Below are 23,902 nucleotides of genomic sequence, written 5' to 3' on the forward strand. Positions count from 1 at the left end.
TGAAGGGAGTGAATGTTTAGGGTGGTGGATGGGGTGCCAATCAAGCGGGCTGTTTTATCTTGGATGGTGTCGAGCTTCTTGAGTGTTGTTGGAGCTGCACTCATCCAGGCAAGTGGAGAATATTCCATCACACTCCTGACTTGTGCCTTGTAGATGGTGGAAAGGCTTTGGGGAGTCAGGAGGTGAGTCACTCGCCGCAGATGTTTTTGGCAGATGGGTGAAAATATGGGCATACATACCAAGGATATAGGGGAAGGAGGCATATAAGTGGCAAAAAAAGATTTTGGGATCCATGTACGTGCTGTGGGGCGTTTAGCAGTTGATATAGTGTTGGGCATATATTGGGATATCTGATGTGCATAAAATGTAATGATGAAAATGTAATTCCTTACTTAAAGACAAATATTCAAAGTTAAAGCTAGCCATGATTTTGTAAGAGGTTTTATCTATAGAATATTACTGTAGTTTATATAACATACACTTTTTTTGAGGTCTGAAGCGCACATCTGTTTCTTTTGATCTACCTCAGGAGCCTTTCAAGAATATACTAAGTCGATGAGCCTTGTGAACAGGAAGCTACCTTTTGGTTTGGCTGAGATCGGGGTATGTTATCAGCCCACTCTTGCTGCTAAATACCCAACTGCGTGCAATGCTGTAAGGTGAGAAGCTCAACTTGACATACAGTCATTCCTATTCTTTGAGTAATTCATCAACTGTAAACGTTATCACTTAATCATGAACATAAAGTAAAATCTTGGTTTTAAAAAAAAATGTCCTCATACCTTCCTGGTGAATCTGTGCTTGACCCTCTCTATTGCCTCAACACTGTTCCGACAGTGTGGAGCCCAAATCTGCACACAGTACTCCCAACTGGAGTTTTATTAAGGTTTTATATGGATTCACCATTATATCCCAACTTTTATATTCTACACTTGCCCTAAGCCCAGTATTTTAGCTTTTTTATGGCCTTATCTACTTGAGTTGCTGCTTTTAATGTATTATAACCTCCCAGATCCCTTTCCTCTTCCACAGCACCCAGCTTTCCCCAATTCAAAGTATAAATATGTACCACCTTACATTTACTGACATTGAATTCTATCTGACACTTTTTTGCTTATTTCACCATCTTATCAATATTCCCTTGCAGTTTCCTTTGGTCTGCAGAATTATTCAGTATACCTCCTATTTTAGTATTGTCTGGAAATTTGGACACCACTCCATCTATCCCTATATCCAAGTCAGTGATGTACATAATAAAAAGAAGCAGCCCCAAACAGAACCCTGTGGGTCGCTGCTACCCACTTCCAACCACTTTGAGAAACTCTTACTCTGTTTCCTCCCTTCTAACCAGTTTTAAATCCAATTTGCTACCCTGCTCCTAATTCAATATCCCTTGATCTTATCCAATAGTATTCTTTGCTATCTTGTCAAAGACTTTGTACACCACAGCCACTGCATTTCTCCCATCCACCATATCTGTTATCTCAAAGAACTCTTATCAGGTTTGTCAAGCATGGTCTTCCTTTCTGAAATCCATTTTGGCTGCTTCTAATTATTTTCTCTTCTAGATATTTAGTAGCTTCATCTTTAATTAAAGACTCCCAAATTTTTCCCTACTACAGATGCTAAACTAACTGGCCTGTAATTACCTGTCTCCCTTTTTGAAAATGGGTATTCCAGTGGCCACTCTCGAATCCTCCAGCACGCATCCACTCTCAATAGAACCTTGAAATATAATTATTAGGGCCTCTGCTACTTCTCCAATTTCCCTCCGGATCCTTAGATATATCCCATCAGGTCCCAGCACTATGTCCTCCTTTTAGCTTAACTAACTTCTCATACTTTCTTTTAATTTATTATAATATCTCTCATCTCAACGTTTAACCAATTCAGGATTTACCTTCTCCCGAATATCCTCTTTTGTAAATACCGAAGTGAAGTATTTATTAAGAAACACTGCTAATTGCCACATCAACTACTAACTCATTATCCTCTTCTCTCGGGGTCGTATCTTAATTTTCTTTTTACTGATATATTTGTAGAATACTTAAGCAAAAAAAAATTTTTTTCTCTCCTCATATTCCCTACTTGTTTTACTTATCCTCTCCTTATTTTCCTTATTCTTAACTTCTCCTTATTTTCTCATTCTCTTTTTAAAATAATTTTTATGGTACCTATGGGCCCCATACGCCTTCAGTTCTGTTTTGTTTTGAACCTCTTTGTTTATCCACAGCATTCTGAAACTTGAACTAGTCTCCTTTTTTAGTGGTATATATTTATCCTGCTACTTGTGCAATCTCCTTTTTAAAAATATGCCATTGCTGATCTACAGTCCTGTGTCCCCATGTTCAAATCATTTGTATAAAAGCAAAATAAGGTCTCATCCCATCTCAAGGAGCACTTCCCTGGCTCCATCCCACTAATCTGAAAACATCAATATATCCCTACTCTTTTTGTCCCTTTGCCATTTGTTTATCTATATGGCTACATTCTCTTTAATGCCACATGCCTGAATTTTCATAACAGGGTCGTCTTGTGTGTCGTATAGTTCCAGCAAAATTGAGAATTTCAAATTCTATATTTGTCTACTTAGCAACGAATGCACTTCAAAAGTAATTAATTAGTTCTGAAGCACTTTAGGACATCCCAAGGACATTATTACATAGCACAGAAACAGGCCATTTGGCCCAAAAGGTCCCTGCCAGTGTTTATGCTCCACACACTTCATCTCCCTCCCTACTTCATCTAACCTTATCAGCGTATCTTTCTATTCCTTTCTCCCTCATGTGTTTATCTAGCTTTCCCTTAAATGCATCCGTGCTAGTCACCTCAACTACTCCTTGTGGCAGCAAGTTCCACATTCCAACCACTCTCTGGGTAAAGAAGTTTCTCCTGAATTCTCTATTGGATTTATTAGTGACTATTTATGGCCCCTAGTTCTGGTCTCCCCACAAGTGGTAACACGTTCTCTACATCTACCCTAGCAAACCCTTTCATAATCTTAAAGACCTCTATCAGGTCACTCCTCAGTCTTCTCTTTTCTAGAGAAAAGAGCCCCAGCCCACTCAATCTTTCCTGATAGGTATAACCCCTCAATTCTGGTATCATCCTAGTAAATCTTTTTTTGCACCCTTTCCCATGCCGCTATCTCCTTTTTATAATATGGAGATCAGAACTGTTTATAGTTCTCCCAAGTGTGGTCTAACCAAGGTTCTATGCAAGTTTAACATAACTTCTCTGCTTTTCAATTCTATCCCTCTAGAAATGAACCCCAGTGCTTGGTTTGCTTTTTTTATGGCCGTATTAACCTGCGTTGCTACTTTTAGTGATTTGTGTATCTGTACCCCCAGGTTCCACTGCTCCTGTATCCCATTTAGACTCTTATTATCTAAGCAGTATGTGCCCTCTTATTCTTCCTACCAAATATAATACTATCTATAGTGAAATTCTTTTGCCAATTACATGCCCATTCTGCAAGTTTATTAATGTCTTCCTGCATTTTGTCGCAGTCCTCCTTGGTATTAACTATACCCTCCCCAATTTGGTGTCGTCTGCAAATTTTGAAATTGTACTTCCGATTCCCGAGTCCAAATTGTTTATGTAAATAGTGGACAACAGTGGTCCCAGCATTGATCATTGTGGAACACCACTTCCCACCTTTTGGCAGACTGAGTGACTACCTTTAACCCCTACTTTTTGTTTTCTGTTTTGTAGCCTGTCTGCTACTTGTCCCCTGACTCCACATGCCCTGACCTTAGTCATGAGTCTACTATGCGGTACCTTATCGAAGGCCTTTTGAAAATCCAAATATATTGCATCTACTGCATTACCCTTATCTACCCTTTCTGTTACTTCTTCAAAGGATTCAATAAGGTTGGTCAAGCATGACCTTCCCTTTTGAAATCCATGCTGCCTATGAGGTACTATATAAATGCTTTCTTTCAATATAATCTACACCCCATGCTTCAGGGTGTAGATTTTTGGAAAAATGTATAATTTGGTTCTGGTTTTTGAGTTTGTTAAAATAAATGATTTCACTATGCCCTTGCAAGAGGCACAGCACAGAAAAGCCAAAGAAAGCAGTAGTGCCACTGAGTGTGAGATTTAGCTGAATGAAGCTAATCCGACTTTGGCAAAATTTAGATAGAAATTTGTTAAGCATTCAACAAAAAAGTAGCAGGGCACGGTCGATCATCAGTTTTTTCCAGAGATGGTAGCAAGGTGATGAGGTCATGACCAAATAAGGTAAAACTATATCTGTCTAAAAAAAGATCTCAGTTAAGACATCTAGGGGCTGGGGGCAAAGAGTTTCCTGCAGTGGTATGACTTCCAGACACTATATGAAAGCTTTCCACTGACATTGAAGAGAAACTCACCCATTTTAATTATTTGTATTTGAACAGCAAAAAACAAAATTTTAAACTGCCCTCTGGATCAGTCAGCGTTCACCTTTGTATGCTGTACAAATCTCTCCATCTCTAACCTCTTTCTCCCAAATTCCTTGAATGTACTAGCACTGTCCAATTTTGTGTCCACCAGTCCCATTCCCTGTGCAAATCCCTTTGGTCTTGGTCTTGTGCTGCTCGCAGCACCAAGATTGCCCTGTCAACGTCACCAGTGATATCCTGTGTGATTGCAACCACAGCACATTTTCCGTCATTGTCTTCCTCCACCTCTCCTTGCCTTTTGATACAACCACTCTACCCTCCCTTGCTTTTTGCTCCACTTTCTTGCCTTCTCCCATTCCCATAAAGCCACTGAGGTTTTGCCCATGGCCGCCCCTATTCCTTAACTCGTGCTCTTCTTTGGTATCATTATAGATAAGTATGGGATCAGCTTCTATATGTATGTTGACGCCACCCAGCTTTACTTCTCCACCAGGACAGTTTGAAACTGTGTGAGGTAATGCAATATTGCAGAGGTGGAAGTAAGCAGTCTTGGTGATGGAGGATCGGATATTGATTTTATCTCTCGCTGTTATTTCAACTCCCTTGCACTATAAAAGTTAATGACTCCATTCAGTTGCTTCCCCTGTCACCTGAACTCACTGTTTTAAAGAAAAATATCCAGCTGCCTCCTTTTTTTAAAAAAAAACAAAGCAAGTAACATTTGGGGAGAGGGAAGGTAGGAAGGAAAACAAGGTGTGAAGAAAAAAAGTTAGTTGAATGAAAGAGCTCTAATGTAAAGTATAAGTTTATTACTCTTGTGTTGTAATAGTTTTAATCTCCCATTATTTTAAAGAACAGGAGAGGTGGAAGTGGCATCGCTAGTATGGTTTAGCTCTCCTCGGACTTCAGGACAATGGCTAGACTACTGGGTGCGCCAGCGTTTACTGTGGTGGAGGAAGGTATGAAACAGATTTACTTAAACACAATTCATTTCAGATTGCTTTTCTCTGTTGATGGCTGTTTACTCAATCATTCTGATTTTAGCAACGGTGCAAAACAGAACTTTATACTGTGTTTTGAGGTATTGTGGCGGCTGCAGGAATGATGGCACAGATATGGAAATCTAATATTGTAGACCCCACACAATATGTACAAGCCACTGATGTGTAAACTTACTTTGTATCCATGATGCATAGCTGTGAGGGAGGGTAGGCAGGCAGGCAGGCAGAGTGCTCCAAGGTCTCTGACAATGCCTCAGCTACTATAATGCACGTAAGAACAGTGGCTTAGGGAAGTAAGTGATGTAAACTGCAATGTTCCAATGAGTAAGCTGAGTGTCGAAAGTGTCTTTCTCCTTTTTTATGTCAATATATAGACATTGAATACCTGGGATAGGTAGCAAATTAATTGAGTGATTAGATAACTAGCTAAGTAAACGTTTTGTGCCAATCACACGTCTGAAGCATGCAAAGTATTGCTATCTCAAAAAAAATTCCCATTCACAAATAAGAACCAGTTGCATCTGTCAAAAAAAACCTGAAAACTTTTGGATGTTATATACAAATTTCTTAGCAAGGGGAAGACAAACCAATCAAATTGCTCAATTTTTTTCAAAAACATTTCAAAATGCCCATAAAATTGCCCAACTCTGTCCAAAATGCATCTACTAAGTTTTTTTGTCCCCTGAAGCCTAATTTCCATCAGGGGGGCCCTAAGGCTCCAGTTGACTCCTCAGTTGCTGTCTGCTTCTTGTGCAATGTAGTAAGGCGATTAATTGGAAAACATACTTTCCTAACATTCTCTTTTCAGCTAAGTTGTTCTGTGGGCATAATAGGGGGCAAAATTGGACCTATTTTCTAGGTGTAAAACAAGGGCAAAAATAATCAATTTAGCATGCAACCACCCATGCCCGAATGGCACCTGAAATATGTCCAACACCATATCGGCTTAGGTGATATTTGGGCGTCCCTGGCAATCAGCGTAAACAGGTGTTAGGCCCCTTCCATATGTCAATGAGGGGCCTAATGCCTGCTTAAAGACCCCAGTCTGAAATTGCTCAAAAACTAGGGGGTGCTTGTGTTACCCAAACTCTGACTAGTTTTTCAGGCTCTACAGCGGCCTAACCAGTGGTCCTTACCTGCTTCCTTGCCTCCACAGGAATACTGCGGCCCACGCTTAACCACTCCCAGGACCTACCTGAGGGCTGCTGCTTGTGTACGAGCCAGCCGATCTTGCTATGGGCCCGACTAGCAAGCTGCATCAGTAAGGTTTCGTGGTAATGAGGACCAATTTCAGGCGACCTTGGGGTTGACATCTTCGAGTGGGCATTTCATTGGCTTCGCTCATTTTTTGCTCGTAGCCGGGTGCTAATCGATTTCTCTCCCATTGTTACTTGTTTTTGTATTGGGGGAGGGAAAGAGAGAAGAGCTAGGTTTTAACTGTTGTCTAATATCTTCCCAAGTTTTATCTTGTAACTGTTTTTTGATTGTCTTGTAGTTTGCCAAAAGTCCATCCAGTTTTACAGCCAGTGATTTCCAGGATAATGACGGAACTAAGGGAACTGCACTGTATTTCAGTTTTCCATGGGGGAAGGAACCAATTGAGACGCTGCTAAATCTGGGAGACAATGAACTTGTGCTTGAGCACCCTGGGAATAAATCAAACTTACAAGTACGAGTGAAAACTTTGTGTTTGTTTATTTGTGATAAGGAGTGACTAAAGAGGAATGCCAAATTCTATACGGAGTTGATTCAGATATTTAAAAAAAATTGTTTAGACTGGCTGTCATAGTTTTCAAGTTAGATATCTTCCAATCAGTAACTAATTACAACTGTTGAATTAGCTGATCTCAGCAAGGATAGCAGTTACCTTGGGCTAAAGAGGGAAAAATCATCCAGGGATTGCTCTTCTAATCTCCTTTCTAAATGATTCAAGCTAGAAACTGTTGTGTGGATCACAAGTGAGAACATGTGGTTCAACTGTGAAGCTGATACTAACGATGGCCATGAAGAAAGACCTCTTGGATGAGGGCCTATGGAGATGTACCACCTTGGATCAGTTGGTAGCGCACTGACATTTGAGTCATAAGATTGTGGGTTCAAACCCCACTCCATGACTTGAACATATAATCTAGGCTGACACTCCAGTGTAGTACTGAGGGAACGCTGTATTGTCAGAAGTACCTTTCTTCGAATGAGACTTATACAGAGGATCTGTCCGCTTGTTCCAGTGGCTCAGATGGACTTTTAAAGATCCTGTGACACTATTCGAAGAGCAGTTGAGTTCTTCTGGGGTTCTGACCAACATTGCTCCTTCAATCAACACCACTAAAAACATATCAACCAGTCACTCATCTTATTGCTGTTTATGGGGCCTTGCTGCTCGTTAATTGCCTGCCACATTTACCTACACAACTGTAACTACACCAGGTAATTCTTTCTAAGTGAAGTGTTTTAGGATATTTCTGAGACGTAAGGCACTATATGAATGGAAGTTCATTCTTTTCACTAACCATGGTAAAAATGAGTGATTTTCAGAAGAAGCGGGGAGAAAAGTGCAAGATTTTGGGGGTGGGACAAATGATGCTTAACAAATACTACCTCAAATATGTCGGTTATCAGAATATATTTATTTCTCAAAAGGGTCGAGATGGAAGGAAGGCTGTTGTTCCGCATGTTTTATCAGTGAGTGGAAATCTGGACCGAGGAGTGATAGCCTTTTTATTTGATTCACTGCAGCTGACAAAGAAAGTTGATTCAAAACTAAGAGTCATCCCAAAAAAGGTATGTTTCATGGAAATTGTTTTGTATTAAGGTAAGATACTGGGTTTGTTTCTCATCCATTCTTGTATGTGTGGAAAAAATCCTAAAAAGGATCCCTAAAGTACATTTGTGGTAAAATTTGATGAATAATTTGCACCTTTGTGCATATTTTATAACTCAAAGTACAGGGAGAAATTTGAAGATAAGTACCGCTTTGCAGTTTTTATTGAAATGACAGCTAGAGGAACTGTTGTACTAAATTTTACGATCTTTTTTCCCCCTCCTTCTAAGTTTCATTGGTGTGTATCATTCCCTGGCCTCAGTGGCAAGAAAGTAATTTCCTCTCAGGCCTTTGTGAAGCTTTGTAAATGGTCAGTATGAGATTCTTGAAAGTGACTTCCCAATATTTTTTCTTTAATACATTGCCCTATAAGGAGAGTAACATGATCTTCACTCTGCTCATTTGGAGCCAAGAAGATACTGTTTGAGGAACTGCATTCCTTCGTATACAAAACTGCCGTGCCACCAGTCTACCTACAGCATCTTAGAGACTTTCTATTTCTCAGATGCGCAAAATATCAAGTGGGTTTATTGCAACATAGCAAACTTTAATAGCAGTGATGTACAGTATCTTTGGTAATAGCCTGATTTTACAATTTCATTGTTTCATTTGTATCTCCCCAACAAATCATCTCCATAAACCCCATTCCCCTGCCCTCTATCTTTACCTCTAACATCAAGTGTAAGGAGCTCATGGACTTCTTTGTCATCAAGATAGTGACTATCTGTTCAGCTGACTCTTTGCCCATTAAGCTAAACCCCCCCCCAGGTACCCCCTTGCCCTGGCCATGAATCCCTGTCTCTCTGTAGTTTCTCTCCCGTTGCTTCCATGCACTCTCTAAGCTCAAACAAGGAAAACAAAGAAATGGCAGAGGAATTGAACAGATATTTTGACTCTGTCTTCACAGTAGAAGACACTAATAATATACCAATAATAGTAGAAAATCAAGGGGCAAAGGGGAGGGAGGAACTAAAAACAATCACTATCACTAGAGTAAAAAGGCTGACAAGTTCCCTGGACCTGATGGCTTGCATCCAAGGGTCTTAAAGGAAGTGGCTACAGAGATGGTGGATGCATTGGTTGTAATCTTCCAGAATTCACTAGATTCTGGAAAGGTCCCAGTGGATTTGAAAACTGCAAACATAACACCCCTATTCAAGAAGGGAGTGAGACAGAAAGGAGGTAACTATAGACCAGTTAGCCTAACGTCTGTCAATGGGAAAATGCTAGAATCCATTATTAAGGAAGTCGTAGCAGGACATTTGGAGACTCATAATACAATCAAGGAGAGTCAACATGGTTTTATGAAGGGGAAATCATGTCTGACAAATTTATTAGAGTTCTTTGAGGAAGTAACGGACAGGGTGGATAAAGGGGAACCAATGGATGCAGTATATTTGGATTTCCAAAAGGCATTCGATAAGGTGCCACATAAAAGATTACTGCACAAGATAAGAGCTCATGGTGTTGGGGGTAATATACTGGCATGGATAGAGGATTGGCTAACTAACAGAAAATAAAGAGTCGGGATAAAAGTCATTTTCAAAATGGCAATCTGTAACTAGTGGGGTGCTGCAGGGCTCAGTGCTTGGGCCTCAACTATTTACAATGTCTTGGATGAAGGAACAGAGTGTCTTGTGGCCAAATTTGCTGCTGATACAAAGATAGGTGGAAAAGCAAGTTGCAATGAGGACACAGTGTCTGCAAAGGGATATTTTCAGGTTAAGCGAATGGGCAAAAATTTGGCAGATGGAATATAATGTGAGAAAATGTGAGGTCATCCACTTTGGGAGGAAAAATAAAAAAGCAAAATATTATTTGAATGGAGAAATACTACAAAATGCTGCAGTACAGAGGGATCTGGGTGTCCTTGTACATGAAACGCAAGAAGTCAACATACAGGTGCAGCAGGTAATCAGGAAGGCAAAGGGAATATTGACCTTTATTTCTAAGGGGCTGGAGTATAAAAGTAGGGAAGTCATGCTCCAACTTTTCAGGGTGCTGGTGAGACCACACCCGGAGTACTGTGTACAGTTCTGGTGCCCTTATTTAAGGAAGGACATACTTGCATTGGAGGCAGTTTAGAGAAGGTTCACTAGATGATTCCGGATATGGAAGGGTTGTCTTGAAAGATTGAACAGGTTGGGTCTATACTCATTGGCGTTTAGAAGAATGAGAGGAGTTCTTATTGAAACATACAAGATTCTGAGGGGACTTGATAGGGTAGATGCTGAGAGGCTGTTACCCCTCATGGGGGAATATAAAACTAGGGGGCATAGTCTCAGAATAAGGGGTCGCCCGTTTAAGATGGAAATGAGGAGGAATTTCTTCTCCCAGAGGGTTGTGATTCTTTGGAATTCTTTACCCCAAAAAGCTGTGGAGGCTGAGTCATTGAATACATTCAAGGCTGAGTTAGACAAATTTTTGATTAGCAAGGGAGTCAAAGGATATCGGGAAATGGCAAGAAAGTGGAGTTGAGGTAAAAATCAGATCAGCCATGATCTCATTAAATGGCGGAGCAGGCTTGAGGGGCCGAATGGCCTACTTCTGCTCCTATCTCTTATGGTCATGTGGTCCATGAGACCCACATCCCACTCCCTTTACTCATTTCCATCAAACTACTGACCAGCCAACTTCCCTTCCTGGCCCCACGCTAACTGACATTGTCAATGATGCCCTCTCCTCAAACATTGACGGGCTTCCTTTCAAAACAGCCATCATCAGCCCCTCCTCAAAAAAAGACCCCTCTGTGCTTGCAAACTACTGCCGCATTTCTAATCTCCTTTTCCTTTCCAAAGTTCTTGAACGTGTTGCCTTCGAAATCTGTGCCCATCTCTCCCGCAACTCTCTGGTCTTGAATCAGGTCTGCGTCCCTTCCACAGCATCAAAACGGCCCTAACTGTCTCAGACGACATTCCCTGTGACTGTGGTGCACTATACTTCTTCGTCCTTCTCCACCTCCCTGCAGCCTTTGGAATGGTCGACTACACCATCCTCCTCCAAATCTGTCCTTTGTTGTCCAGCTCAATGGGACTGCCCTTTCTTGGTTCCACTCTTACCTATCTGATTGTAGCCATGACTTCTCTTCCCACCATTGTACTGTACCTACGGAGTCACCCTCTTCCTCATCTGCATGTTGCCACTTGGTGACATGATCCGCAGACATGGTGTCAGCTTCCACATCAGTCTTGGATGAGCTGCATTTTCCTCCAACTAAATAGTGGGAGGACTGAAGCCATCATCTTAAGCCCCACCACAAACTCTGCACCCTTGCCACTAACTCCTACGCCCACCGGTGGCCATTCATAGGTGTTAGCACCAGAGATAATTAGTTGGCTTCAATATTAAACTTTTTAATTTGAAAATTGAAATATTAGCATAAAGAAAGTCTCTTCCTTGCTTGTGCTTACTTGCTTGCACTCACGCATGAAGTGTGGCCATTTGGGAAAGGTTTCATTAGGCTACTGGTGCCTATGGAAACGTACCCCACCACGAGGAAGGGGCTTTAGAAGAGACGGGGAGCAACATTTAACAAAACTTAATAAAGTGGCGACCCACTGCAGTGAAAGCAGTTTAACCTGATACTTTCACAGATCTGTGTACAGTAAGCACTAGTGTCATATGGTACTCTTCTGTTGATACTAGGGCTCTGCTCTTGTGTGGAGGCATTTTTTTACTGAGTGGAATGGGTTTTCTCTGGTTCAGGAAGGAGTAGCCACATCTGTTCAGGAGGGTTGGCCTCTTTCTCCTCAGTGGGGGGGTGATTGCATGGTCTGTGCATCGGTAAGGGATGACTGTTCAGTGATCATAGGAAGGTTGGGTTCTGGGATCTGTAATGTGTCCTCTTTTGCTGACTGGGGTGTTTCTGATACTTGCTTCAGGATGGCTGCAGCATGTCTGGTCAGTTGAGGGGTGTAACGTTCACCATAGCTGCAATGAGTTGAACACATTCCTATCCTATGCGGTGCTACCATTCACTGCTGGGCTGGCTTTTATGCTTGTTTTCCTTGGCCTTTGTTATCTGTCCTCATTGGTTATTGCAGGTCAGTCAGTTTGTTTTGATTTCGGAAGAACTTTACAAAAGGATTTTGTAAATTTCGATGGCAAATTTTCTCCCTTTTACCCCTCCATGCTTCTGTTTTTGTCGGGCTGGTTATCACAAGGTTCCAATTTCATTTATTGTTTCACTTTTTATGTAGGCTTTCTCTGGTGACATCATACTCTTTTGACAAGTGTTTTCCCTTTGCTTCCACTACTTTTAATCTTTCTCCTCATTTTGGTTGACTGGCAAATGGACTTTAAACTTATGAGAAATGGTTCCCTGAGTTTCACTTTAATAATTTGAGTTGGCAAGCATTTTTTGACCACTTTTGCGTTTTAATACTTGTTTCTCTTTGCTTGCACAGACCTGTGACACCCAGGAACACAATTTTTCTTGAATGGGGTACTTTGGGAATTTGTATAGTTGAGTAGGGAGTTGTCACTTAATATTAGCTGCTGCTAATGAAATTAACATTAATACACAATTAGTTATGTAAAGTTACATTCTCAGTACCACCTAAAAGTGCAGTACCTTTGGAATCTTGAGACCACTCATTGTTTCTGTCACACTTACCAAGCTTGGCCCATCTCAATTTAATTTTTTTTCACCTGATATGGAGCTCTATTGTGATTCAAGTTTATTCATGCAGCTATTTGCATTTTTTTTAAAAAAAAGCAAACCTATCAAATCGCTTAAAACAGTTCTTGGAAAAAAAAATTATTATTTTTCCCTTAGCCAACTTACAATATCCAGGTAAGAAAAATACAATGTCTAAGAAGTTATACGTAAAAATGTAAAAAAAAAACAAAAAATATTTTTAACAACCATAAAATTATTCAACTTCCGTTGGAAATATGCCCATCAAGTCTTCCCCCGCCCCTACTTGCGAGGCTTGGGTTTTGAGGCTGTGGCCCACCCTGACCTTCCATGACCTGTTCCTGGCTGTCAGCGTAGCTTTCCTTCCCCTAATCTGCTGCACGTTCTCACTCTATGCTACATGCTCCCTGATGCTATTCTTGCCGTGTAGCCCCTCCCCTCCCCACCCCTCCCCACCCCACCCCACCCCACCCCCATTGTGTTCCTGACCCAAAGCTACATTTTTAATGTTGTTCTGGCTTTAATATTGTATTGCCAACTGTATGTGCACACTTCCCCTGGGGAAAAAAAATTGAACTATGTGAATATCTCTCTCAACGTGAATCAGCTACCTTCACTGCAAGATTAAGTTTGGGGATGGTGTTACCTCATACCAATGGCAGGCTGTGATATAACAATTAGGGATACTTAGACAATAAAGCATACATCGTAGCTTATGTATATATGTTCTCAGTTTTCAGTGATATTGCAGGCTTGATAGTAAAACCACAAAACTGCTAGACGACAGGAACCAGTAGTCCGGAGGCATTTGTTGCAGCTAAATATAACAAAAGTATTTACTGAACCTTACAAAAACAGGTGTGCACTGAAAGCAGTTTTCAAAAATAAGACAGTAGGAGAGTTTTCTTTAGCAGTGCAGTGAATATGAATTAGTTTTGAATTGTTTCCCTGGTGAATTGGGCTGTTTCTCTTCCAATGCCACTAATTATACTGACTTTCAGTGATTCAGTAAGCTAATTTTAAAGCTGTAGTATAGCAGCTTTTCAATCTGTGTAGTCTTTGCTTTGAAGATAGCTGAAATTAATATTGATGTGTCTGCTGCATTCCTAGGTGCTAAAGCTCCACCCATTTCTAGCTCCGATTAAAGTGGGTTTGGACATGGGCAAGGGACCAACAGTTGAGCTGCGTCAGGTGTGTATTTTTGTGAAGAACTCCAAAAACCATGAAAATATGCCAATAATCAAGTCATGCTCCCCGATGTTAATTGGATTACTTATTTATTCAAACCGAGCTGCAATCAGTCATGTGGCACTGCAACATCTGTTGGCGTTTTCTAAATTTTATAATTATGTTTGAAGCCATCCAACAATTTTTTGTTCAGCGCTAAAGCTTTCATCTTTCAGGACCTTATGCTAGGTGTGCTTTTTGAACCAGAATGTTCTGTTGGCCCATCAACAGGCTGTCCAAACTACAGCCTGTGGGCCACATGCTGCACTGTAAAATGGTTTACAAAATAAACAAGAATATTTCTCAAAACAAAATAAAATTGTTTATTCAAGTAAGTAATTTTGTATTCATAGCTATGACAAAATATGTATTTTATTTCTGTAAATGGTCTTTGAAATTCACTAATTCAATTTAGACATTGCCCTTTTGTATTTCCAAATAAAAGAAATCTGGCAAACAACAAAGTGCTGTGAAAATAATAATTGTGCCAAGTATTGCCACTTTTCAAACTCATTAAGAAACAAACTGTTCCTAATTTGAAATTTAAAACTTTATTATGGAATGGTCACATAAATTGGCCACTTAGCAGTAAGTGGATTCTTTTTAAAGCAGCATTTATGGGGTAATAATGTGTATTTAACATCTGTACCAATTTATGGATTAAGCTAGTCAGTGACCAGTAATCTAGCCCAGCAAGATTAAGACAGCACCTGATTTAAAAACAATCCAAGAACAATTACAGTTAAAAAGAAAATTAGCATTCCTCCGTAAACTCAGCATTTGTAATTTTATAGCTGCGGGAGAATGGTACTCTGAAGAAACAAATGTTACAGTTGGAAAAAATCTTGCTATTTTAAAATAAGTTTTACATTTGTATAAAAAGCTAAAAGAACTGTGCGACAAGGAGATATACACCATTTTATTATAGGGATTTTGGATGCCTGAAAAAAATTTAGTTTTGCCTTAAACAATCAAAGCACAGTATATTTCTAGGTCTTCCCCTCCCCCCCACAAGTTTATATCTGACAGCAAACCAGCTGTGAGTTGTTTTTGCAGTTACTCATAGCCAGAGAAATGAATCACAAGACAATACAGACAGAACTTGATTGTGCATCTGTTGCAACCAAAGGTGAAGACAGATTAAAACAAAAATTTCTTCAATGGCTCAGTAATAAATGCACTGGAAAGCTGTTAGTTAATGTTGGCTCTGGGGACATTAGGGCCTTGACATTTAGCCTTAGTGTGCCCGATCCAGAGGGGAGAAAAAAAACAATGTGTTGCTCTTTACGGTTGACTAACCTGCTGTGCATGCTTGCATATGAAGAATGGCAACTTGTATGAGGTACCAGGGTTCAAGTGGTACCTGTGGAAAATTATGTTGTCGGCAAGAGTGCCATCGGTGCAATAAAGAATAATAATTTGGGGGCAGTGGGCAGAACAAAAAATTGAGTGTGTATATATAATGTGAGTGTGTATATATAATGTGTGTGTGTATATATAATGTGTGTGTGTGTATATATAATGTGTGTGTGTATATATAATGTGTGTGTGTATATATAATGTGTGTGTGTATATATAATGTGTGTGTGTATATATAATGTGTGTGTGTATATATAAATGTGTGTATTATATATGTGTGCAGTTATATATATAAAATATAGCTTCCACACATTTCCTACTATCACCTTTGTTATAACACTTTGGCTTAAAGTACCGCATAATAGACTTGTTAATAAAATTAAAGTTAATTGGATGAAAGGGACAGTGGCAGCATGGATACAAAATTGGCCAGGGGACAGAAAGCAGAGAATAGTGATCGGTTGTTTTTCAGACTGGAGGGAAGTATACAGTGGTGTTGCCCAGGGATCAGTATTAGGGCCACTGCTCTTTTTGATATATATCAATGACTTTGACTTGGGTATAATTTCAAAGTTTGCAAATGACACAAATCTCAGAAATGTAGTAACTGATGTGGAGGATAGTTACAGATTTCAGGAGGATATAGACAGACTGGTGAAATGGGCAAACACATGGCAGATGAAATTTAATGCGGAGAAGGGTGAAGTGATGCATTTTGGTAGGAAGAATGAGGAGAGGCAATATAAACTAAATGGTACAATTTAAAGGGGGTGCAGGAACAGAGAGACCTGGGGGTGCACATAGACAAATCTTTGAAGGTGGCAGGACAAGTTGAGAAGGCTGTTATTTAAAAACAAAACATATGGGATCCTGGGCTTTATTAATAGAGGCATAGAGTACAAAAGCAAGAAAGTTATGCTAAACCTTTTTTTAAAAAAACACTGGCTGGGCATCAGCTGGAGTATTGTGTTCAGTTCTGGGCACCACACTTTAGGAAGGATGTCAAGGCCTTGAGAGGGTGCAGAGGAGATTTAAGAGAATGGTGTCAGGATGAGGGACTTCAGTTATGTGGAGAGACTGGAGAAGGTGGGATTGTTCTCCTTAATACAGAGAAGGTTAAGGGTAGACTTGATCGAGGTGTTCAAAATCATGAAGGGTTTTGATGGACTAAATAAGGAGAAACTGTTTCCAGTGGCAGAAGGGTTGGTAACCAGAGGACACAGATCTACAGCGATCAGCAAAAAGTCAGAGGTGACATGAGGAAACATTTTTTAGGCAGCAAGTTGTAATGGTCTGGAATGCACTGTCTGAAATGGTGGTGGAAGCAGATTCAATAGCAACTTTCAAAAGGGAATTGGATAAATACTTGAAGGGAAAAAAATTATAGGGCTATGGGGAAAGAGCAGGGGAATGGGACTAATTGGATAGCTCTTTCAAAGAGCTGGCACAGGCGTGATGGGCTGAATGGCCTCCTCCTGTCCTGTACCTACTGTGATACTATCAAGTTAAAACAGCAGCAAATCAGAACTCTAGAAGTAGGAAGTTTCGAATCAAAAGCAGGTAAGTGGCTAGATAATTGTCATTGAGAAATGATTAAGGACTTATTAAAAACAACCAATTCTGAGTGACCACTGGAGAACCTACTGATAATTCACTTTTTTAAAAATTAAAGTGAACCACACAGGTCTACTGCAGATCTCTGCAAGTAGAGCAAAGGTGTGGGTGAGTCCAGTGGTGTTGGTGGAGTGTCTTAAATATTTGTTACAAAGTTAAGAAACAGTTTGATATTAATTGGTTGTGTGTTTTGATAAAAGTCACATGAATCTAAACAGCTACTGTGCATATTCAGTCTTACTACTTCATGAATAAAAAAAAATGCTGGAAATACACATGAGCATCTAAAAAGACAGGTTAACGTTTTAGGTAGAGATTTCAGAACCAGAAGGGAAAGGCAGGTGAGTCCTTTACAGGACTGACCAACAGAAAGCAAGAAGGGAGGGGAGAGCAGCCATTGTCCCTTCTCTTGTAATCTGTCATCTTATCAGATTCTGACTAACCTGTGCATTTCCAGCATTTTGGGTCTTTATTTTAAATGTTCAGTTTTTCTTGTTTGCTTTTCACCATTCTAGTCTTCAATTTTTTTAGGTATGTGAGGGGCTATTCCGTGAGATGTTAGAGAAAAGAATCACTGTGTGGCCTGGCTATCTAGAAACCATGCACACATCATTGGAACAGCTATCCATAAAGTAAGAAGCACTTATTTGCCATTGCAATTGAATGGATAGTTTTGACAGGTTTAGTTTAAACATTTCTATGTGTAAAATATTTGCTTTGTAATTTTAAAATGTGTCGGTTTATATATAGTCTTTTAAGATCAAATCCCTTTTAAAATCAAGTAATTTGTCAACCCCAGGCCTCCCCTTTTTTTAAAATAAAAAGGTTCCATGTTTTATTAGACCTTTTTGTCCTTCTTTCTGTTGACTGTTAATTTGGTTTTCTCACAACTATTAGGCTCAATAATTGATCACAAACTGGTTTTCTCCTCCAACCTTTCACTCAGTTCAAACAAAAATATTAGAAGAATCAGCAAAATAGAAAAAGTTAAAAGCTAATGGGCCGGACCTTGCTGGAAAAATAACGGCGTCTTAATAACGCATCCTATTATTAATGGGCAAATTGGTCAGTAAGTTCAGGGGATTAAGGAATATGCCGTGAGTTGTGAATCTCCAGTGTGAATCTTTGCAAAAACGGCATCTCGCCCTTAGCCTCCCTGTTATTTTTAAGAACCTGCTGGATTTGCACATTAATTGCCCATTAAATTCACCACTGAAAGTTAAGTCTGGTAATTAACAGCGTAAGTACCTTTTTAATGACTTGATAACTGTTACTGCAGTGCCAATCAACCTCTCTGGCCCAGAAACTGAACAATTTATAAACTGTGGCATCTCGTTCCTTCAAGTGGTAAATTGTTCTTGGAGATTGTAATTTTTAAAAAAATTCTTACTTTTCCTCTCAGTCTCTCTTAATCCAATCTTTCTTCCTCTTTATTTTTCTTTCTGTATCTGATTTGACTCCAATTCACCCACTCTAATTCACCCTCTTTCTCAGTTGTTCCTCTGTTTATTTCCTTAACCAGAGAGATACAATGTTGGTTCCTCTGTTCACTGCCCTCGCTGCACCGTTATCAACTTGCACTTCCAGCAAGTTACGGTGCAAATGTTTTTTGAGCTGAAGGGTGCAGATAAAAGTCGAACTAGCAGAGCAAGCCAGCAAGATCCCCTACTCCAGCAAGATCTGGCCCATTGTGTTTCTTTTTCCTTCCTGAGCCATATACCATCTATAGCCAACATGGTGTTCAGTAAGTTGACCCTTAGCCTCCAGCAGTGGCTTTCTGAGACAGCCACTAGGACACTAACCGGATTGGCCCAAGGGCAAATTGGAGAAGTATCTATTTTTGCTTGGGCATTTCGTAGGTATGAGCCTATATCCATAGGTTACATCACAGACACAAACTTATATCTACAGTTTACAGTACTGTTGTGCTATGCTCAATAGAATGGAGGTTCTAAAGAGATCCATTTTGTTTCAAATATCATATCTTTTAATAGAAGTAGCAGAAATGTTTTTTAAATTGAAAACAATTTTACCGCTGACACGGGAAACTCTTCAATAGTGTTTCCTTTGTCATTGGAGCTGCCAAGCAGCAATCATAAGTAAGACCCTGGAGTGGCTTCATTGCAAATAGCATGCAACTTCACACTGGCCTGAATCTCATTCTGGAACTGCTAGGCCCCTCAAACATACTGGGGCTTTAGATTTCCCAGCCCGTAGCACGTTTTTGTTGGGTTGGACAGCTCTGTAGGTCTTGGGCTGGTCGGAAGTTGAACCCTCTTCCACTGTTTACAGTGGCGATAGTTCTAATAATTTGGTGTTATCAGAGGTGTTTAGCAGTGTTTGAAAACACTATTAGAGGGTCTCCAATGTCTGCAATAAAACTCTGATGTTTTTGAAAAAGAATAGACATTTCTATTTTAAAAAAAAAATGCAGTTCTTTGAACCAAAAAATGCTCTCCCTTAGACTTTCCTTTCCCTTTTAATTTAGTACAGAAAATACTAAATTTTTCAGGCACAGCAATCATTTTTTAAAAGAAAATTTTTTTTTTTTGTAAGACTGTTTCCTTTCCTAACAAGAAGTAGCACTTTCATTTTCCCTTTTAAAAAGATCAGCTATTCACTCACACTAAACAGCAATTTTCTTTCTTCACTGTGTGAATGAGATAATTAGCCGTTGTGCCACTTTGACTTGTTTGTCTAAAGTATTCTTCTAAAACTTGACAGCTTTTAAACTATGGCCTTAATTGCCTTCTCTTATACACTATCACAGAGGGTCGGAGGGGCAGCTTTTGTGGCGGAATAATTCCATCATACCATTCAGGGTGGCGCAGGAGTGAAAATGTGCAATTTGTGACCTAATCAAATTGCCACATCAAAGGGGAGAAAGTTGCTTCTGCTTTATGATGAAAGTTTAGTAATAGTTATAACACGAAGGGAAATTCCATGCTTCAACTAAGGAGCAGTCCTTCAGTTTCCTAGCAGTGATTCATTCTTTTATTTTACAAATTTTTAAAAAATCAAAGCAAATGTCAAGCATATCTTTAGCAAGTGCTCATGTACAGTATCAACGTTACTTGATTTTCTCTTTTGGCAGGTATGATGAGATGGGTGTGATCTTCACAATTGTCATAAGTGACACTACACTGGAGAATGGCTTAGTACAGCTCAGGAACCGAGATACTACTATGAAAGAAATGGCTCACATCTCAGAAGTGAGAGACTTTCTCACTAAGTACATTCAGGAATCTTAAGAAAAATGGTTATACGTTTCCTGGGAGTGTGTATGTATGTAAACATATGTGCATTTATAGTTAATGAGGCTCATAATAACATTGATTAGCTAAAGTGAAGCCAGCTGGCTTTCAGTGGTAGTGAGAATATAAATGACCTTTTGGGCCATTAACTGCATTCTGATACTTATATTCACTGCATCTTGCTTACACATAAAAGTAGCCTTTTCAGTAGTTTCTTTTTAACAAAAACAACCTCATTTTATGTATATTTGATTGACAATCAACCTGTGCTAGCTGCTGAAAGGTGCGGTCTATAGTGTAGGTTGACTCCATATTTTTTTACCCTTCCTGTATGAAACACGTGTAAACCCATGTCTCATTGCTTCATGGTACAGCGTGTTGATGCTTGAATTCAGTGCACCATAGTAGTAATTAGTAATTGGTGCAGTACATTGATATTCACATTAAATATACCAGCTGATTTAAGAGTAAATTTGCATACTAAATCTAAAACAAGTTGGAGGGTATTGTCAAGCATTACAATGACCATGCTCTGATTAAAAATGATTAACAAACTTGCAATGTGTTAAATCTTGAATTAGAATTTATAACATTAGAATCTCAATCAGATCTGCCAGTATTATTGTTACACTAATGTATCTCCTATGGCTTTGTTCATGGAAAGTCAAGACAAAGCCAATTTCCCTCGATGTTATAGGTATAGGAAAGGGGATTCTATTTGGATTAATTAAGAAAGACAAAAATGAACCATCTTTGGGCCTAGTGCATGAATCTACACTGCACTATAGAGTGGAATTGTAGGATGTGTTGTTGGCATAATGCCCTACCGTTCCTTCCAACTCCTAACTTCCATCCCTAATTCAATAAGTTCCCTAAACTCTTCTGTGCTGTCTGGTTATGATGTGTCCTTATGGGGAGGGAGGGAGGGAACAGTCTGGGGTTGAGTTGTTGCTGCACACCTGACGGCATTTCCAGAGGTCTGGGAGCTAATTACCTCCCTACTATCCGGGCAGTGGAAACAGAGTTGGGGAATGGGAAAAAGGAATGATGTATTTTTAAACAAAAATAGGATTTAACAGATCTGACATTTTCTATTATGCTTAATGTTTGAGTCACTCATTATCATGTTTGTGGATTCACCAGTAAATTGAATTCATTGTCAACTTTTAAGATGGGAAAAAAGAAGTGAATTTATAAGTTGTGTGAAGAAATAAACTTTTTTCTGCTAATTATTTATAATAGAAGTAAACAATAACTGTGATGTTTATCCTTATTAATTGAACCTGCGCACAATTAGGAAAATCCCTCTATATTTAAATTTTGAGACTCAGTGCGGTAATCATACCCTCCTTCTTTCTCTCTGCACCCCTCATGTTTCTTGACCACTGTCTGGATTCTGTTCTACAAAACAGTAACAGCACTTCAAAAGTAATTCATTGGCTGTGAACCATTTTGAGATGTCTTGAGGCCGTGACAGTCACTGTATAAATGCTAGTGAGTTTGTTCTCTGCAAAGCATCTGTGTTTTGCTTCAAGAATAAGGAAGTTTTGCCCTCTTTGGTGTAGCAGTGGTCCTCATGTTTTCTTCCTTTGTCCTTACTGTTTTTTCCAATCTTTAGACTTAATTTGCAATTTTTTTTTGGCAACTTTTAAATCTGAACAGTGCTTAATGGCACTTTGGGTTTTTCCTTTACTGGTGCTTTGTACCATTTTTAGCCACAACTCAGTTTTACAATTATAGTATCACTTTATCTGCTTCATGCCAGTGGTCAGTTTCAAAATTTGTTGAATACCTAAGTCTTTTCACCATCAGACACTTGCAAATGTTGTCATTGTGCCTTGAATTCTCTACCCTAGAGGGCTGTGGATGCTGAGTCGTTAAATATATTCAAGACTGAGATAGACAGATTTCTGGACTCTAGGGGAATCAAGGGATATGGGGATCAAGTAGGAAAGTGGAGTTGAGGTGGAAGACTAGCCATGATCTGATTGAACGGCGGAGCAGGGTCGAGGGGCCATGTGGCCTACTCCTGCTCCTATTTCTTATGTTCTTCTTTGAAGCTAAGATTTAATGTCAGGACTACTTAAAATGTAAGGAGTCTTACAACACCAGGTTATAGTCCAACAGCTTTATTTGAAATCACAAGCTTTCAGAGATTTCCTCCTTCGTCACCTTACATTTGTCCACCCCAGTCCATCACCGGCATCTCCACATCATACTTAAAATGTAGCACTAGGGCTTGTGAAGATGGTGAAAATTGCTGGAAAAGAATCCACCCCAGATGTACAAACCAGACTCTGGATTGATTACTAGTGCTGACTAGATGACTAAGATGTTGGTTGATGCCTAGACACTTTTCTAGCCGCCTCGAGTGCAATTATGACATTGACCAATGCAAGTACTGTGGCATCGGTACCTATGCAAGTTGACTTGGATACTTGGCCCAGGCCACTGACGTCGTCACCAGCCCGCCAGTGTCAGCACATGCCTAAGATGCACAAGCCTAACTTCATCTGAAAAGCCATATGGGTTCTCCTTAAACATGTCTTTGGTGATGGTCTGTCATGCAGAGTAAATTATAGCAGGGGGTGGAGTTTATCACAGGACCTAGCCAATGGACTGCACCGGTCAATGTCAATGGCATTGACCAGTAAGATATCTTCAATATAATTTTGATGCAATAGGGTTGCGACAGTAGTCAAAGAACCTGAGGTACTCTTATGCCCAGAAGAGGAACAGGTAGATTTCACTTCTTGAAACGAGAATGGTATAATAGTGGAAATCCCCTTCCTGGAAGATCCTCAGGAAACGGAGAAAGGACATTACACTGACTTGCATCAGGTTGTGTTGCATCCCATTTAGGGATCCAAATTTTCACGAGCCTGGCTGATTTCTTCAGGAGCTGCAACTTTGCTGGAATTCCTATTCTTGGATAAGAGCATGATCAGGGAGCAAACTGTGAAAGCTGTAAAAGTATACATAGAATAGGAGCGGGACTGGGCAATTACTCTTTTCAACCTAGTCAAGAGTTCAGTCAGGAAGACAATCAAAGACCCAGAATCAGCAGCCCATTCTTGCTCTGTCTCCATCATGCTCCCCCTCACTCTGCTATCCCAACCACTGGAAAGTAACAGAGGCAAAGGCAGTCATTTTCAGCTGTCAGTGCAGTGACTATACTTGTCACTTTCAGAGCCCCCTTCTGAAATACAATAGTTTTTCTGGGCAATCTGAAGATTTGCAGATTCACAGTACTTTGTGAGGAAATACACAGCTGCAGGCAGCAGGGTACAGAGACTATTGAAAAAGTACCTGAAAAACACCTGTTTTCACCCCTGCAACTTTGTAGACCTGAAAATTACAAAGGATATTCAGACTATCCAGGCCTAGATGCATTTCCCAGTGTAGATCAACAAGTACAAGCCACTGCTGTTTGGTCTAACATTGACCTTCACAGTTTTCCTAAAATGCCTCTTGGAGCCCCCTGTGGCAAGAGGGACTTCATATATAATTGTATCTAATATAAATAACCTCGTTTGAGGATTGGCTAACATGGATAGAGGAATGGCTAACTAATAGAAAACAAAGATAAAAGGGTCATT

At 39.8% G+C, this 23,902-nt stretch overlaps 1 protein-coding gene across 2 annotated transcripts in view; it reads left to right on the forward strand.

The window, feature by feature from the left end:
• polg2 (polymerase (DNA directed), gamma 2, accessory subunit) overlaps positions 1 to 20,857 on the forward strand; it is a 32,478-nt gene extending 11,621 nt beyond the window's left edge. For both annotated transcript variants that reach the window (XM_068003920.1, XM_068003921.1), the window contains exons 3-9: positions 530 to 659; positions 5,242 to 5,347; positions 6,885 to 7,058; positions 8,030 to 8,170; positions 13,960 to 14,040; positions 17,581 to 17,681; positions 20,144 to 20,857. In XM_068003920.1, the coding sequence (XP_067860021.1) occupies positions 530 to 659; positions 5,242 to 5,347; positions 6,885 to 7,058; positions 8,030 to 8,170; positions 13,960 to 14,040; positions 17,581 to 17,681; positions 20,144 to 20,300 (890 nt within the window). In that variant the 3' untranslated portion in view covers positions 20,301 to 20,857. The remainder of the gene's footprint in view (positions 1 to 529; positions 660 to 5,241; positions 5,348 to 6,884; positions 7,059 to 8,029; positions 8,171 to 13,959; positions 14,041 to 17,580; positions 17,682 to 20,143) is intronic.
• Positions 20,858 to 23,902: the final 3,045 nt, after the last annotated feature.

Source organism: Heptranchias perlo, chromosome 23 (assembly GCF_035084215.1).
Source record: "Heptranchias perlo isolate sHepPer1 chromosome 23, sHepPer1.hap1, whole genome shotgun sequence".
In the NCBI taxonomy this organism is placed as follows: domain Eukaryota; kingdom Metazoa; phylum Chordata; class Chondrichthyes; order Hexanchiformes; family Hexanchidae; genus Heptranchias; species Heptranchias perlo.